Source organism: Cryphonectria parasitica (genome assembly GCF_011745365.1).
Source record: "Cryphonectria parasitica EP155 unplaced genomic scaffold M406scaffold_10, whole genome shotgun sequence".
In the NCBI taxonomy this organism is placed as follows: Eukaryota; Fungi; Ascomycota; class Sordariomycetes; order Diaporthales; family Cryphonectriaceae; genus Cryphonectria; species Cryphonectria parasitica.
In genome coordinates, this window is record NW_024468918.1 from 1037893 (window position 1) to 1056273 (window position 18381).

The 18381-nt window shown below is 49.9% G+C and overlaps 4 protein-coding genes across 4 annotated transcripts; 2 read left to right on the top strand and 2 right to left on the bottom strand.

Annotated features, from left to right (window-relative positions):
* The first annotated feature begins 858 nt into the window (after positions 1 to 858).
* Positions 859 to 4031, top strand: M406DRAFT_109448 (uncharacterized protein). Its single transcript, XM_040915356.1, has 7 exons — positions 859 to 1285; positions 1621 to 1952; positions 2039 to 2549; positions 2646 to 2920; positions 2998 to 3381; positions 3458 to 3519; positions 3728 to 4031. Exons 1-7 carry the CDS (start codon positions 1131 to 1133, stop codon positions 3896 to 3898), a joined length of 1890 nt encoding a protein of 629 aa, XP_040771340.1. The 5' UTR covers positions 859 to 1130; the 3' UTR covers positions 3899 to 4031.
* A 1001-nt stretch (positions 4032 to 5032) lies between these two features.
* M406DRAFT_343476 (FAD-binding domain-containing protein) lies at positions 5033 to 6852 on the bottom strand (the record flags this gene model as incomplete). Its single annotated transcript, XM_040921871.1, has 4 exons — positions 5033 to 5307; positions 5419 to 5630; positions 5722 to 6419; positions 6529 to 6852. The coding sequence occupies 4 exons, from the start codon at positions 6850 to 6852 to the stop codon at positions 5033 to 5035; spliced, it is 1509 nt and encodes a 502-aa protein (XP_040771341.1).
* Positions 6853 to 11579: 4727 nt separating this feature from the next.
* M406DRAFT_76022 (uncharacterized protein) lies at positions 11580 to 12117 on the top strand (the record flags this gene model as incomplete). The annotated part of the gene is made up of 3 exons (XM_040925926.1): positions 11580 to 11770; positions 11932 to 12006; positions 12072 to 12117. The coding sequence occupies 3 exons, from the start codon at positions 11580 to 11582 to the stop codon at positions 12115 to 12117; spliced, it is 312 nt and encodes a 103-aa protein (XP_040771342.1).
* Positions 12118 to 13001: 884 nt separating this feature from the next.
* M406DRAFT_353885 (uncharacterized protein) lies at positions 13002 to 14965 on the bottom strand. Its single transcript, XM_040922793.1, has 3 exons — positions 14211 to 14965; positions 13659 to 14153; positions 13002 to 13586 (listed from the first exon to the last, which is right to left on the bottom strand). Exons 1-3 carry the CDS (start codon positions 14773 to 14775, stop codon positions 13213 to 13215), a joined length of 1434 nt encoding a protein of 477 aa, XP_040771343.1. The 5' UTR covers positions 14776 to 14965; the 3' UTR covers positions 13002 to 13212.
* Positions 14966 to 18381: the final 3416 nt, after the last annotated feature.

An 18381-nucleotide genomic window follows, 5' to 3' on the forward strand; every position in this document is an offset into this window, starting at 1 on the left:
GAGATCATATCTGCCGATTGTGGACAGCATGAGGACATCGGAAAATGTTGTCATCCTGCCGGATTTACGAGAATACCAATGACAGCCCCCAGTTTATTTGACACCAGCCACCTGTTCCATCCCTTGATCTTTACTACCTGCACGCAGACACTCTTGCTATCTTGTTACAAAAAAGAAAAGAAAGAAGAAAGAAAGAAGAAAAAAACTCGCGAGCCTCGGGATAACGAAGACTAGTTGTAATTTTTGGAAAAGAGGTCGAATGTTTTTCAAAGCACAAGAGGTCGTTTGTTCACAGCAGGATGTTATTTGATCGACAAAGTGGTCGAGAACATAGATGATTTGAATCCAATCCATCTCGTCTGCAGGTGCCATGGTAATAGTCAGTTAATTAACCGCTCGCACCATTCACCAAATGTTCTGGAGGATACTGAGCAGTGCATCTTCTTATTCCGAACGAGTAAAACGGGCATCTGGGCGTGTATCAATGGCCCTGTCCTTCCAAAGATTCGTTGGCATAAACTAAGGGTTATCGCAGATCATTCGATCCTAAGATCGACGGATTTGCTCCAGGAAGAGAGAGACCTTAATATGGTATAGTACTATGTGGGCTGACGTCGGATTTCAACACGCAACAGATGCGGGCTTCGGAGTTCGGAATCACCCAACATGCCGCCTCTACTGTCAGATGCTGTGCGCCCATGACTTTGGTCCGCCGCGGATTTAACTGGATTCCGTTCCCGTTTTCAGCTGCAGGGCGTGCTCCCCCCGTCTCTTCCTCTCTCTCCCTCTTCCTTTTAGCAGAGTGACTGGTTCTCTTACCTCTTGACCGGATTTCGAGCGTGAACTGGCCCTTTTTCGCTTCCCCCGAACAATCCGACATTCAGTGTTTTTCGTTTGTGTTGCGCCAACGACGTTCTGACTTGTACCCATCCGAAAATCGCGAAATCCACCTGGCCGGTTGCATTAAGCCATAGCCTTTGGGTATTTCGCGTCAGGGTTTGCGCGCCTGGCCCGGTCCGGCCTCCGCCGAGAGTCTACCGTTACAGCACCGAAAGGAGAACGAGAGCCCGAGTCCCACACTGCAATCGGGCCACATGTGAGGCGAGCGCCACAAGGAAATAGTCCTCGCCATGCAGTCATCCAGTCAACGTATTGGGAAGTCTCCCGCACCGTCCGACGCACACATGCCCTTGGGCACACCTGCTCCTTATGGGCATGCGTGTACGAATTGCGCCAAGGCAAAATGTAAATGCATCCACCGCGACGGAGGAGGAGCCTGCGAGCGGTAAGTCTGTCTTTTCTCACTTTCAGTTGCACGCGCACACACACACACACACACTCTCTCTCTCTCAAACATACTTTATACATATACATATACATATAAACTTTTGCTATTGTGAGGACAAGGTGGGATCAGCCATGTGTTTCTATCTCTTGGCATTCCCCCCTGCATAATATAAGTCTTGAAAGTTGGTGACTGGTGCTGTCTGGAAGAAATGGTCGACGCTGGCTGCCTTGTGTCTAGATTCTCGTCCTTGTTATGATTGCTGTTCAAAGTAGGCTGCCCTCGTCGTATTTCCTTGGTCTGACCTGAGATATTTCAAATCGCCGCGTTTCTAGGTGCTTCCGGCTCAAAAAGGACTGTAACCCATCCGTTCCCAACCGGAAGCGAAATCCACGAAAAACCCCTTCCTCGAGGACTGCGCATCTCGAGGAGAAGCTGGATGACCTGGTCTCTCTGATCAGGTTACAGACCAACATCAGAGCTCCCGGCAAGGCCAACTCACCTTCTACAAGACCCGAGACACATGGCTTAGGCGGGCCGCCGACTGTCCCATCGCTGTCATCCGTGTCGACCCCCAATGAGAGCCCGGCAGGGCCTGCTTCTGGCGAGACGTATGCAACGGATGTAACAAGTCCGTCGAGTACGGGTGTGGGCTTTGAATATGACTGTACGTCGACGGATCCTGCATCTTCTCTCCCTCCTTCTTTATTCTCTCTTCTTTACAGACACATATGCTCATACCAGAATTTACAGGCCCTATTGCCGATGATGTTGCAGAATCAAATTTGGCCCTATTCCGGAGGGACATGGTGCGGTTCTGCCCTATAGTCTATCTGCCTCCGTCCTTAACCGCCAAAGAACTTCGACGGACTCACCCGTTTCTGTGGCTCAGCATCATGGCATGTGCCTCCTGTTCCATGAAGGAGGCCTATGCCTTGGGAGACAAATTGAGACAGGCCGTCGCCACCAAGGTGGTGATTGATCTGGACAGGAACCTCGACTTGCTGCAGAGTTTGCTGGTGTTTATGCAATGGCCTCACTCTCACAGGACTGACAAGCCTTGGCTATCGCTCTGGACCAATATGGGGCTCGCCATGGCTCAAGACCTGGGGTTTATGAGCGTGCACGGAGAGACAGCGTACACGTACGTCAAGAAGTTTTGGCTTCCCAAGTCTCAGAACAAGAATTGCCATGGGCAGAGTAATACAGCCCGAACTATGGAAGAACGCAGGACGGTACTGGCCTTTTATGTGTGGACGAGCATGTAAGTGTTCTTCTCCCTTCCATTCCTTTTTGATGTTTGCGTGTGTTTGTATGAGTTGCGAGAAATTTGGCAAATCAATTCTCATCATCTTTTCAGGTCCTCTCAAATGGTCAGAAGAGAGAATGCTATCCGTTGGACACCCTTCATGGAACAAAACCTACGAGCTATCATCGAGACCCCAGAGTGGGAGGGCGACAGCATCCTTGCTACACAGGTCCGATGTGCGCTCGTGGGCCAGCAGATGACAGATCTGGCCATTCAACAGGCCTATCGCGCTGGAGAGTCCCGAATACCCATGTACTTTCACAACTCATTGAGTGCTCAATTAGAGGACATCTGGCGAACGCTTCCGGCAAACCTCGTGCAGAATGGTAAGTCCCTCGTCTATTAGACATATCCATCAGTGGAACTTGGGTTGCTGACTGGAAGTTGTGTGTTGTGAAAACAGAGGCAGTCCTGCTGTCTCTGTACGGCGCAGAGGTTGCTGTCCATGACCTGGCTTCCAACTTTGATCCATCATTAGACAATGTAGACATTATCAAGCGCTTGGATGCACTACAGAAATGTCTCAAAGCCGTGGAGAACTTCTTCCAGACCTGGGATAGAATACCAACCCAACAACACATGGGTCTCACCCTCACCACCTTCATCCAGCTTCTACACGTCATCGTTGCGCTCTTCCGGCTCAGCACTCTTGATAGCATCCCTGGGTGGGACCCTGCCGTGGCCAGGGGCAGACTCCATCTTTTTGCGTTATTGGATCATCTTGCAAAACAGATGGAAATGACCATTGCGACGATTCCCATCCTGGAAGATGATGAAGAAGCCAGCAGTAAGTCGATGCCCCCCCCCCCCTCTGTGGGACGTTTCCCTGCGTGGTATCAAGAAGCTGACGATAATCATCACAGCCTGGTCCAAAGCTGCAAAGGTGATGAGATTGATCAAGCAAGGGATCAAGAGAGATTTCCCAGTACGTGCAGCACGAACACTCACCAGGTTTTTTGGGTTTTTTTTATTCTATCGCTCTCAAATTCTTGACCCTTCAGCCATCGTCAGCAACCAGCCGAGCTGTGTTGTGTTGTTCCCACATGCTTCACTATATGATCTATGCCCTCCAATTTTTGGGTATTCAATTTCTCACTGAAGGCCGTTACTAATACGAGATCTCCTTCTCACAGAACCTTGATCCTCTGGGTAGTACGGGCATTGAGCAAGTCTCTGCCATGGCTGCAGGCGGCGCAGATCTTCAGGGATCGTCACAAGAGATCCAGGACGCCTTCCTGACAAATTTCGGGGACGACCCGTGGCTATCAGCCATCTTTATCCCGTGGGATTCTATGAATTTTTAGGTTACTTCACTCTACGGTTGTATGCGTGCTGGGCCCTGGACATTATGCGAAGATTCGCTTTGGTAATCACCCATGTAATCTATCTACGCTCACTCAATCTTGAAAATATTCCATGTATTTAATTATACCTCCTACTTGAGTATGAGCCGCTTCCCCACAAACCTGGCTGAAGCCCCTCAACGCAGTGCAGTAAACCATCTAGGAAGGGAAAAGAAAAGGGAGGGGAAGGGGGGGGGGGCGGTCATAGGCCCGTGCTTATCCCAATCATATGTTCATTTACATGAAGATAGTTGCTACTTGTCATGCATTCAGCGGGTCAATCTGCTGACGCTCCCTATAACGTGCAGCTCCAGGCCTATTTATGGTCTTTGTTTTGGTAAAGTCGTCGAGGTCTGGGGCTTTGTCCCCGACAATTACTTGCACATTGCAGCCACAGGCTTGTGTGATCAGACGAGAATCCTGGGGTAAGAAATCCGGAGGCCCGAGCCCTTTCGAAGTTTATTGATTTGTTCCCAATTTTTATTTATCTACTGCTGACTGTTCTGATCTGATATGCGATAACGACCACAAGATCTGGGCGATCAATGTTTGGTTCGGCTATTATCCATGCATATGTCAAGATATAGTTTTGTCGCAACCGGATACCGGGGCTCAAGATTCATAGACTTATGCAGTCGGGTGTGACATTAATTTACAGCTGCCAGTATCATATTTATATAGTCCAATATATTACTGAACATGATTGGTCACGAGAATCTCTGTCTCTTCTAGCTCGGCTTTGATAGTGTGGAGATACCGTTCAATTTATTTTTAACTGCCACCCTCTTTCTATAGATGCACCACTCACTTTTGTTCTTGTTGAAATATATATGTAGACCAGCTGATCATAGTAACTGGCACATCGTTTATGTATCGGACCGAGGAAGACATTATCCAACGTATTTTCTTCTTCCGACAACAAAGTTATTACATACCTAATATGTTGAACTGGTCACACCAATCGTGAAGTCCAGTAAAGTGTTCCGTGGGTTTGGTTTACACACTTCATTTGAATCTTGAAATAATGGGCTCAAAGGCTGATTAAACCGGCTTCTTATAACAAAAACGCACGTACTATTTACATGAAACCGCCATCTAGTTGGCACCCAGCTTGAATCCACCCCAGTTCAGGCGGCTGAAGACGCCCAGGGGATCGTAAGCCTCGCGAATCGCCTTCATGCGCTGCACATTCTCGATAGGGAAGCCCAGGAACGGGTCCTGGAACTCGCCGCTGTCACCCATGTAGAGGAACTCAGACGCCAGACCAAGCGCTTGGTTTTCCATGTGCCAGTAGTCAGACAGCGAGCGCACCCAGTTGGTCATGCGGAGGTCGTCGACCTCGTTGGCCCAGGCAGTAGAGAATTGCCAGACTATAGCGTTACACAAAAAGCATGGTTAGCAAAACCCGTAAGTAATTACCACCAGGAGAGAGGTGCGCAACAGGCCCGGGGGGGGGGTGGGGGGTAGAGGGGCAAACTCACTGATCCAGGACTCATCGTCGTCAAGACCCCAGACATTTCCGATGCCGTTGTTCTTTGCGACAGACGCGGCACTCTTGGGGAGAATGTTCATGACAAAGGTAGGGTAAAGACCCTCCACGTCGCTGATCTCGTCGACAGCAGCCTTCCATGCGTCGTAAATGCGATTCAGTTGAGTTGCATTCGCTTTCATCGTGTGAGAGGCGAATTGGATACTAAAGCAGATTGGAATTTACATATTAGCAATGCACAGCCCTGAACAGAAGAGAGGGGACAAGGCAAAGAAGGAAGAGGGGTTGTTGTTACCGGAACATCTGGAAAGGCGTTTCCAAGTTCTCGTGCCACTGGAGCGGAGTCAAGACGTTGTTCGAGACAGAGACTGCAGGGATGGCAGAGAAGTTGGCGAAGCGCGAGGGAGGCGACTCGGTTCCTTCTTGGATACCAAGGAGCGAAGGGGAGACGGCCTTGGTGGTGGCGTTGTAGCTGATGCTGATGACACTTCCTGCAGCCAGATCCGGGCCATCATTCTCAGCGAGTTCGGCAGTGGCTCCGATGAAGTCCACAACAGCAGACTCGTTGTAGGTCTGAACGGTGGTGCTGATATACGGAATGGGAAGCGTCTTGATAACAAACTTGGTCACGATGCCGAAGTTGTTGGCACCGCCCTTGAGCGCCCAGAACAAATCCGGGTTGGACGTAGCGTTGGCAACAACCTGGGTGCCGTTGCCGAGGACCACGTCGTAGCTGAGTATGTTGTCCATGACCATGCCATACGTGTTGATGAGGTAGTGGAATCCTCCAATGAGACTCAGGCCGGGAACGCCAATGGTTTTGAGACGGCCACCAATGCAGTACAGACCGTATGGGTCCAGTGCCGAATACACATCGACCCATCGGTTGCCGGGGCCCACAGCAATGGACGAGTTGTCAGCCGCGACCGCCAGCTCCGTCAGGTTGTCGAGCGCGAGCACCACGCCGCCGTTGATGTTGTTGGAGCCTGGGAACTAATATAGGAAGCCATGTGAGTTTGGGGGGTGCGACTGTGGCCGACGTCGTTCAAGAAAGAGGAAGGAGAGGGGAAGTCGGCAACTTGTTCTTGTTTTCTTTTCTTACATTCATATGGCCTCCACCTCGAATAGCAAACTGGGCGCCACAGGACACGATGGTCGACACAGCACCCGCCACCTCAGAGGCATCTGCAGGCTGGAAGAAGCACTGAGGCTCCTGGTCGGAACGGATATCCCAGTAAGAGACGGTCTCGATGGCGTAGTCGGACGAATTTTGGCCAATGACGGAAGCGCCGTACTTTGCTGCCAGCTGGGTGCATGCACAGCTCGCTCCATCCGCCAGGGTGGCGACGGGAATCTCTGATGGGACTGAGCTGTTGGTTAGGGCAGCAGCGCCCAGGCTGAAGCTGCTGAGCAGGAGCTTCCGCATCGTCGAGGTTGACGGCATGATATGTGTTGGGTGGAGGGGCGAAGATGGGGGAGAAGGGCGTTATCGAGATGGTTCCAAGGCTGGAAGACTTGGGCTGTGAGCTTGCTTGAAACAAGTTTGGGATCGTCGAGGACTACAACAAACACAGGGGACAATCCTTCTTTTATATAGATCTCGGAACTTTGCAGCGGAGGATCTGAGTAAGTAGCCCTTGAATGGAATTAAAATCTCATCTACCACCAGAACTAACGCCTCATTACTCTTTTCCAGCTCGGGGTATATTTTAAAGAGAAAAGAAAGAAAGAAAAAAACTAAAACCCCGTCGCTCTCGCTCTCGTCGATGCAACAAGGCCCAACATATTTACCTAACGGACCCCTGGACTTCTCAATGACAAAGCCCATGAATGCCCCTAAGCGACACCACAGCGATATAGCTTGTTGGAACAAAATATGTGCTTGAGCGTCCAAGTTGCTGGTGGCTGAGCGGCCGTTGCGAAGGAATCGGGAAACCACTATATCGACAACGGCATCTTAGTCCACACGGGATATATTGAACATCCGTCTAGGGCTTAGCGCGAACTGCAGATTCTAGCGAGAAGTGGGACCGGGACCGAGAGCGAACCGCTGATCAACGGTCTTCACTGAACAAATAAGTATAGGGTTGAAGCTTAGAGGCCGTTGCAATTTAACAAGTGGGTTATTTTCTCCAGAGACCCCTATTTACCTGACTGGCTCAAGGACACTACGTTATGCGGCAACGAGGCCGGGCATAGAAGCGGCTATATCCTTCGTACTCGGACACGTGCATTGCATCTATGCATTTCGGAACATTGGGGCCCTTGCAGATGCTGATTGATCCCTATGATAAGGCCCCATGTTCGTTGTTTGACCATCCAGATCAAGCTTTGCCTGTACGTGTACACGAGGATGAGATGAACCCCTGTTCCCACGAGCCTTTGACAGAAGTCTACCAGGCTGCCCCCAGTTCTTTCTTTTGTCTTTCACGACTATCGATACGGCGTGCGGGGTGGTTTTTTTATTTTATTTTAATTTTATTCTAAATTTTTATGTTTTTATTTTTAATTTTTTTTATAATTGTGTCTGTCGAAAGTCCATATGTACCTGGATTGTAGAGGGCTCATGGAACGAAATGTGAACTCGGGCATCGTTCCTCCGCTGCGATAGCGCGCCACCTGCAGGATGAGACGCGACCCCGCCTCTTCCCTTGTCTTTCCATGTTGGTCAAGAATGTGCGACTCAAGCCGGTCAGAATAGTCACTACGCTCATTTAAGCTTAAGATCAAACCTTCACGACACGTTGGCTAATAATAATAACAATCGAAACGGACTTGACCGGACAGCGAGCGACACCACGAGTTCGCAACACGCTGGCGAGAGCGAGGAACACGCACTTGGAAGTCTGACGAGAGTGCCTTGCTATACTTCCACGGCGGCGGGTTCCTCGGCACTGCCACAGCGGATATCAAGTGGATGATGAGGCTGATTCGCCTCGTCCCGGCACTGCCGAGCTCAGCTGGTACAGCCGCATGAACATATTTCCTTCTTCGGCACCTTCGGGGTGAAGTTGTTCACCGTTCTTTCTCGCTTCCCCATTATGCTTCAGCTTGGACGACGGGTCTCAGGTGCGAGGCCGCGCACAGCATCCACCTTCATCCCTCGACCGTCATAAAAGGTAACAAGTCGACCAGGTCATCTGCTGCAAGTTATTGGCCATGTGGCGTTCGGGGGCAGAAAGTATAAGCTGAGAGGCAGGTCCGATGTGTGGAAAGCTGGGCATCGACAGAGGCGTGTGCTGCTTCGCTGGTAGACCGTCATCGACAATGTCATATCATCCTCCTCCTTCCTCCACGAACCAGGCCGACCGTGGCGGTCGGAAACAAAGCGTTGAAAGGCGACCAGAGCCACTCCGCACAGCGACGGCGAGAGTCAGCCGTGGCCAAGAGACCTCTCACGGGGCTCTGTAAGGGGGTCACCTAGAAGTTCGTTCTTCTGTGCCTTTGTAGATACCCCTTCTTCAACTATGCTCAGCTCAAAGACCCTCAGGCCAGATTCATGCACATGGTCAAAGATGCCCCAAAGTCCGTCGCGCGCACTTGGGAACCTCGGCATCCTGGGCTGTTCTTCTCATTGACGCGTTTGAGCTCGCCAGTCATCAATCACAAAAGGGTGTGACACAGCTGACCAATATGACTCTATCATCCTCGAGTCACAGACCAAGCATGATCTCATTGGACTCAACGTGCATCCCGTAGTTCTCCGTCGCCGAGAATCATGCATCAGGCTACAAAAGCACCCGATGAACAAAAGGATCGTGACAGACAGCCTAGAGGAAGTGCGCAACTTGGTAGATCAAGAGACGCTGATTACCAAAGGAGACGAGGGCCGCAGCGGCGATTGAGGACCTCGGAGCAGGCCACTGGGCTGCCTCTTGGTCACCAGAGGTCAACAGGATGGTGCCTTTGGGCTTGGCAAATCCTGATGATGAGGCAGCAGGTCGGGGACATCGATATGTTTGCCGGGTACTCACCGGACAGAGAATTCGCTTCGCTGCGCTAAGGTAGCCACGATAGGTTCTCGTAGCCACGGTAAGCAGTCTTGTTGCTTGTAAGGCTCTATTGCCCCCAGGCACACATACTTAGACCCTCGGATTTCCACGATCCTCAGAATCATCAGGGTCAGGAGCAAGTATGCAGTATCGCCTGATACAGGAATACCAGCCTTCTTGACGATCAATTTGTCACTTCAAGCTTTGTATAGAGGGTCTCAATGAGGATGCTCGATATAAACCAATACTGAAGAAATCGTGCAAGCTTCCAATCATTCTTTCAGCAAGTGTGAGCCAGCGGCTGTAGCAGCACTGTATCTCCTGCAATCGCAGCTAAGAGAATGCATGAAAACTAAAGAGGTAGAAAATGTTAGATTCTGTTTCGCTGGAAGATGCTTGGGAAAAGGGGGATGTTTTTCTTTATTTTTACAAGACTGTCTTGATCTCATATGCCCAGTGCGTATAGCGCATTGCGTATCTAACCTGGCATGCAGCACTTGCTTGCTATTTAGCGGGAATAAAATAATAGAATGATGAAAGGAAATGAAGACAAGGTGGACGAGGGCGATCGAGAGCGTAAGGGCGTAATGTATCTGTCAACCATTATTTACATCGTCAGTTGAGCAACGAGTAACGTGGATTCTCAGGGCAAGGGACAATGCCGGCGAGGGGAGGGCTTTGATGGGACGGGTGGATTTGCGGATAGACTGAATCCAGGTATTGCTTTGGCTGAACGATACACGATAACACCAATTTGACTCTGACCATACTACTTTCACTCCGAGTGGCGACTTTCGGAATATATGCTATATGTATTATACCTACAAAGTCCTAGGTAAATCCAACAGGTAGAGGCACGTGAAAAGGCACCAGAACCAAGCGTGAGGCAAGACACTCCTCAGTCCAAGACAGGGAGATGATCTTCACTTAACCATGGCACGGATGCTTAACCAGCGTTGCAACCTGATCGATCCACTTGATCCTGCAAGCCTGAAGAGGATCCATTGGCTGGCAATGATCCACTAATGTTTCATGAAACGGGTGGTTGCTTTTCGCCAAGCGTTGCCTCCTATCCCCAAAGGCTCGCCTCCTTAGACGAGAGACCCTGTGTCGTGCCTGTGTTGTGCCTAGACACCAAGAGCAGTATCTGAACTTCGAAACGAGGCCGCCGCCCAGAATTGTCCAAGACCTGTGCCGCTGACGGTCATCACCGCTGACTGGATACCATGTTAGTTTGAAGTATTGTATTCACTGTCCTTTTCTTTTCTTGTTTGGATCACGATGCAGGCAAGCGATTCTCGGCTGAAGGGTACATTCGCTCTTAGGTCTCGGTCGTATTTGCTACTGTTGTGTCTGCAGGTTGCCATGCCTTAGCCCATGTCTCACTGTTTGGTTTTTCCCCTCAGGGGTTCAGTATAGTGCAAGTAATTTACTTTACCATGCAGCTCTAATTTATGTACGGTACAGAGGACACCAAAGGATTTTTCCTGGTTTCAATGTGCGACATCTGACAGCCAACTCGCTCTCTACTTCATGCATGCATCCGTCAAGGCGCCAGCCAGTGTCACCTCAGCCAGTCCAAAGTCCCTCAGGGGCCGTGGGGCGAACAACAAAGCAGATTCCTTTGGATCATCCCTGAGGTGGTCCTCCTGCAGCGTTTGGTAAATTGTGATTCGCACATTTTGTATTGCCCCTAATCGATGATCACCAGCTGCCAGGGGCGTCTGCCACTGTCTACGCGGGACGGATGACATCAAAGCGGTGTTCGCTGTGGATACACGATCCGCCCCTGAGTCGCATTGGCGGGCCTGAGCGGTTATGCCAGGGAGTCAATCTTAATCTGTACTGCACATCCTTTTGCTTGTACTCCCTGGCATCGGTACAGGTCATTTATAAATTTATATCGCCCAAAAGGCGGTCTCTCGTACACTCATTCTCCCATCCTACCTTTTCGGCTTTCCTCAACCGTTCCTCTCGTTCATTTGTTCATCACAGTCTCTCGTTTTTCTTTCGGGTTCTCCTCTCCTCGGATTCAGTATATTACAATTCATTCTCAAAATGAAGGTGGGTGGAAAGAAGCAAAAAAAAAAAAAAATCCCAAAACACGTGAATCCGTGCTGCCACTTCGTGTCACGGAAAAGCTGACGGAAGAACAAACTTCATGTATATCCAGACCAACGCAGTGATTCTCACCCTCGTCGGTGCTGCCAGCGCCCTCGTGGCCCGCTTCCCCATCGTGCCCGTGCCAGAGACTCTCATCCAGTACCAGAGGTGGTGTCCTGTCTGCGATACCGTGGCCATGAACTACAAGTGCATCAACGCCGGTTCATCATGCCAGGCCAGCGTTTTCATGTACGTGCTTGCTCTGACAGAGCCTGTGTCTTTGCAAAAGCGACCCGACCTTCTTCGGAAGGTTTCTACTCCGCACCACCCACGGCTTCTCGCATTCATCAACCATGAGACCACGGTCAAATCCCCCCCTTTTCACATTCGCTGACTCGTATTTTGCACAGGCCACCTGCTGAGGACGTTGACGGGTGCACTGCATCGTGCTCGTCCACCTGCCAGCTGTCATACGTCGCCAACAGGTCAGTAAACGCTTGCACGCATTACGACGACTACCGAGCGAGCAATGATACTAACTAATCTGCAGCGACTATGGATACACCTGCAACGCCACTCTCACCAACTCCAACTAAGCCACAAAGGATCGCATATGGATGGATTGATGTGCTGGAGCTTGTGTTGAAGGGAAATGTGGGCTGAGGGATCTGAATTGAGGAAGCAGGGCAGTACAGAATTATGAGAGCAGCTCGCGACGCTCACAAAAAACAAAACAACATACCCATTTATAAAGCTGTCGTGGTTTATACAGCAGGTCTACAGTGCATAATACTATACATAATTTCATGCATATGTGTGCTATGAGGCACAGTTCCGTCCAGACTCCATTGGTTACGTCCGGATGATATCAACGCAAGATCTCCGAGAAGGTTGCCGCTAAACTTTAATGTTCCAGTGCTGTAAATCATAGGCCGGTATTTCTGACTAGAAAGTGTGAACTGGACGATTCTAGCCCGTGAATCCTTTTCATGTTCTAATCTTTCTCAAGAAGTTTTTAAGATTGGCTTCGTCTGTGCCGCGATGCCGAGTAGTATCAACTTGTTCTTTCTGAGTTAAAATAAAGCGGGATCTCTGCAGCCAGCAGGACTTGCATCATACTCGACCTCAGCTTGTTGTTCAGTGCCACGACATGCATCCAAATCATTAAAGACCTTTCATAGCGGGTGAAATATCTCCTGGAGCTTCCAAATGTTCTCGCGACTCCAAAGGTGTAAGAACGTTTTGTCACCGTGAGGCTTATAAGTTTGAGAATGACCCAAGATAGTCTTTTCATCAGATATGTCGCGTCTAGACTACCTGGAGGACGTACAAGAGATTTTTTTTCTTCTTTTGATCTGAATCGTCTACAGACATGGTAGGGTGGCGATGTTTCCCCCTTTCTTCCTCAGCTTCGTTCCCTTTCTCTCCCGGACTTTGCTAGGTATGTCCAGAGGGAATCACAGAGTGGTATTTATACATTCCTCAAATAAAGATAAATATTGGAGTAAATGATTACGTAGCACCAGAGGTGGTTAGTTAGAGGCGATATAATTTTGTCTGGTTTTTTTTTCTCTTTCGCCCACATCATCTCCCCTTATTCCATACAAGCGAGTGCTTGACTCTGAAACCCAAGCGCCAGAGGCGGATCCCCTTTGTCACGCTCATTTGCTCCATGGTATGCTCTGTACCCATTACCAGTCAAGACATCCATCCCAGATGCTGACTTCGTATTCATACAGCGAGATATCGATCCATTCCGTGGCGAAAGCGGTGACGTCAAACTCGAAAGAAATAGCCTCACTCAGACCGTTGGCGCAGGCAGTGCTGCTGGTAGTGTTTGGGTACGTCACGCTGCCAGACGTGGCGTTGATGGCCTGCGTGGCGGTGGCGGTCGTGACGAACGGAAAGGAGGGCTCGGCCTTGACGCCAGTGCTGAGGTCGATCAGGCCGTCAAAGAGCTTGCAGGCGAACTCGACGGTGAAGTCGATGTAGGGCTTCAGGGTGATGGAAACGTCCTCGGTGACGTTGAAGGTGGCATCGTGCTCTGTCTCCCAGCCGCTGGAGTCTAAAGTTCATGGGAAGTCAGAACTGTAATATTCTCGACCAAAACATTTTCCCCTCCTATGAGCACACTGACAAGAGGAGTCCCAGTCCTTGAAATCCATGTGGATTGTACCGTTGGGCATCTGCGAGGTGAATTCGCCTGTGACGGTGCCAGCAGCGGCGGCGGTGACACTGGCACCAAAGCTGATACCCGCAGAAGGACCGAGAGAAATAATACCGGGCACGTCGAGGACAGAGTAGCTCAGTGCATCGGGCGACCAGGTCCAGCTGTCAGACCACGAATCCTTGATTGTAAGCTCCATATCAGCATAGTGGTACACCGACTTGTCGATATCGATGTAGAATTCGGTCACGCCCTTGAACAGTTCCCACTTTGCATGACCGGAATACTGGACCGAGTTGTTGATTGAGGCCTCGTTCACGACTACTGTCACATAGTCTGTGTCCACAATCGTCTGCTCCGAAGGAATAGAATATGTGTAAGCGATGGTAAGGCCATCGTCGTTCCAGCTGATTCCACGTTTGTCCAGAGACTTGGACCCACTGGTGAAGTCAATCTCGGTGGTGCCTGGGACCTAGTCATCAGTCTCTGGATTTTGTTCGGTAAAAGGCTGGGAGAGCGTACTCGTAGTTCCAACAATGTCACTCTTTTCCGCCAGAGCAATGATTGTCAGGTTGGATTCGAAGGCAGTAAGAGCGTCAGCATCAGTCACAAAGAAAGACCGCTCGAGCTCGGAGTCACAATCACCCAAATGGTTGGTGATCATCACAAAGCTGCTGTTCATGGCGCTCCACTCCGAAAGGGCTTCAGTATAGGCCTCGGTATTGTTAAAGGTGACAGCCACAGAACTCTGGCCAGTGCAGTCGACGGCGGACACATCATCGATATCCTCTAGAACAACAGCGGAGTTCTGCATAGTCAGTCCCACCGAGACAGCGCTGTCGTTGCTCGGGGTCTGCCATGCCAGGCTCAGGTTCTTCTTGGGCACCACGTTCCGGCCTGCGGTCTGGACTCCATTATTACTGTTTGGGACAGGCCTGAGCGGAAGATTTGTCCCGGAGGCGAGGGGTTGAGAGGTTGAAGAGTTCGTCAAGGTGCCGTTGGAAACTACCGTAGGGGCAGAAAAGACAGGAGTTGAGAGTAGCGAGAGAAGAAGAACCCCGGCGATGTTGGATTTGCTGGAAACCATGGTGAAAAATAACGATGAAGTTGTGATCGTAAAAGACAGACTTGGGTGAGGGAGGCGGATAGCCTAAGTTGTGTGTTGAATTATTGTAAAGAGTGACTGAAGCGAATGAAGTAAAAACAAAAACAACACAAATGTAAAAGAATGACACAATTACCACGATTAGAGCATCGCCAGACTTGAGGAACCGTTTACAAACAAACAGATCTTGGAAACATGATCGACGTCAACATGCAGCCAGAGCTGGAAGCATATAAATAAGACGCATTCAACTTGACAAGGCTCGTGCGGGATGGTGGTGATTCCCCTGCACGCACGCGCGGTTGGGCAGATCAGGAAATGGGGGGCCTTGGGGGGCCGTGGACCCCTGGTTCCTGCATGGTCGATCATATGGCATGGGAAGCATGGGAAAAGGGAACACTGAGTCGTGCACATACGAGGATTGGACGACTGTAACTCGCCCCTGGGCCAATCTCATTTCAAACTCGTACCGAGGCGACTCTCCTACGATTCCTCCTCGGTGGATGGTCATCGTTGGTCGGTCAGCATGATCAGAATCCTGGCCTATCACCTTGTCTATAGGGCAAGTTTGGTACCTGAGCCCACCTATCTAAGCTTGCTAGGGCAGATCCTACAATCTGATAACACAGACCAGACGAACGCCACAGGTCTGACCTGGCTGAGATAAGGTTTGGACAGGGGGCTCCAGCTCCCTGCAGCCTTCTCCCGTCAAGCCAGGGTAATCGTGACTTTACAAAAGGATCATACCTTGTTTGGCACCGACAAGTCTTGTGCGCGTGTGTCTGTGCACGAAAAAAGTATTGTCATGAACGGTGGTGGTATGAGGGTTTTGGAAGCATGTAGGCTGGCGCATAAGGAGCTGGTCTCTTTATGGACATACTCCGTGCATAGCCTCACAATGCGGGTACACACACACTCAGCATCTAACCCACAGCGAGGAGGATCGCTGGGTCCAGGAAGGGTTCATAGTTTCGGGCAAATAGCCGGGTATGTGGGCCTGACAGCATCGAATTCTTGCTCCCCTGCCATCTGTTTTCGTTATGTACTTACTTAGCGACCATTGGCCAGCTACAAAGGTTACCATAGTAGACTATCATTGATTGGGAGGTGGTGATATCTCAGCCACGCGAAGTCAACTATACAATTCGCAGCTGGCCAGGGATATGGTTGATGATATTCGGGCAATAGTCCAAAGCATCTCATCTTCTACTTGCAAAGCATGCCGGTCCACATTTTGACGATGCACACAAAGTTGATGTTCTGCAGCTTGACTTGTAAGCCAGTTAAACGAAGTTCCGGACGGGTGATCACTAAATATGTGGTCTCAATTGTGCAAGTTCGATACCCTTTTTGTCTTGGTGTCTTGACCAGCAATCTGGCTCTGGGCTGCCATCGGACATCGCATGACGGACGTGAAGACTCTCGTTGTCATTACGGAATGAGTTTCGGTGTATATGACACGCGGGTGAAATGATCTGATCACAAATTCTTTTCATTAGTAAACCCCCATTTGGAGTAATTATGAGCTAAACAACCGTGGATCGAGTTAGTGAAACGAGTTTCCGTTCATCACGGTTAGACCGATCAAGAATTTTCTCCAGAGAACTGCATACAGTCTCTTGAGTTGCAAGTTTCCGCCTGTAACTCTACAGCCACACAGTTCCCACATCCCCAAAAGTCTTCATGCCCGGAAATAACAAAGGGCCATTACTGGAGATGTCAGCGTAATATTGGAGGAATATGTGGCACAGGTTTCGAAACTTCGTCACGAGCCACCGGACGCATGAGGCTCATCTGAAAAAGTATATACTATGGGGCAGCTCGCATGCTGTCGGCCGTGTGGCTCCAAATGAACGTTCTCCCCGTCCCGTGCCGAGCACGCTGATGTAAGAATCCTGGTGACCTTGGAATAGAGGCGAGTCCGCACGAGTCGTATAACGGTGCAATCGAGGATTGGCCCCACAAAGGGCCATTCCGAGATCTATCCTTTACTACATACTTTGTAGAAATACACAGCACTTTTATTGACCACAAGGGCTCAGTGCCGAGTGAGTTTCTCGATCAGAGGATGAACAGAGGCAGAAAGAATTTACCTAAGAACTTCCAGCAGAATCAATGTCAGGAGCGAGTCTCTAGAATATAAAATGAGCTTGTTTCTTGGAATTGGCCATGGGGAAACACTGGCGGATTTGCACAAGCTCTCAACTAGTACCAACAACCTCAAATCCCCTGAACGCCGGACAGCTACCAGAAGTTATATTTCAACGCTTCGTTAGAGTCTGGACAGCTGAGTTGGTTTTCTTTTCCCAGCGTAAGCACGTTAGATTCTTGGGTAATAAGGGTATGTACATTTTCGAGCTCTTGTTGAGACCCGCAACGCCAAATGATCAAGCTCGCTGTACATCGAACAAGACTCTTCAAACACGGCAGATTTTCCAAGCTGGATACAGCCATGCCTGTGGAGGGCGCCTAATTCGCAGGTGCCATCTTGCATTCATGGCAGTTATCAGTTAGAACTCTGTACCTTACATGCCGAGGAACAGATGATCAGGGGAAAGACAAGGAGGTGCTAAGTGGTTGACAGAGCCACACGAGCAGTGAACGGGTGCAAAATTGGCAGTCCTCCTCTATAAAACCATGTTCAAAATAGGAACTCAAAATTGAACTTGATGAATCAGATGGACGAGGTCAAACGTTAACCTTAGGATATTCACGACACACACTATTGGGCACAACGTCTTCAGAACCTCGCGCAGATGCAGCCTTCTGTTCTCAGGTCTCCGGAGGGAAAGAACTCGTGGGTTTAACAACGTCTACGAGATCAGTTACACGAATCGATTTACAAGCCATAGGGAAGAAGATAGATACACCATACGCCGAGCGATAGCTGGCAAGTGAGGACGACTATTGACGTAAGCGAGCTTCATAGCGACGATCTATGTTTCTGCGCGTGATGCTAAGTGGTATAATTTTCGAGCTGAGACGCAGTGGAATACAAGTACTGGCGCAGCAACATGCGTGGAAACGTCACATCGTAACAGCGGTCAGCTCATGGCGCTCAGAGCAGCTCGAGCAACCTGAGCTCTACTTGGTCTGTCGTCGGATCCCTAACCCATCGAGACAACAACTAGCCGGGACTCTTCTGTTGTTATGCATCCCGACGAGTCCGTCGTGAGTATGGAAGAGTCTGATTCTGGATGTAAATGCTATTTTCAGGACTGTCCTGAACCCTTACGTCGACGACATCCTCAACGAGCCCGCGTGCTTCCTAGGAGTCCACAAGCACCATCTATAGTGTTTTGAGTCTTGAAGGCGGACAGCACGATCTTTTCACTATGAATTATATCGAGTTCGGCAACGAGGATGATATGCTTACTGGAGGGTGCAGCATCTATGCCAGCCGGCTCACGACCATCTATAATGCTATTTATGCATAGTGTCATGTCTTCCCTCAACTATGCCCAGGCGGATGATGACGGTCACACATCATTATCTCACACCTGATGAGTTCGTCGAGTTGGTTGACGAGTGGGATCAAGTCTCGAGAGAAGGGGCGACGCTCTTGGCCGGGCAATACGCCAACACCTC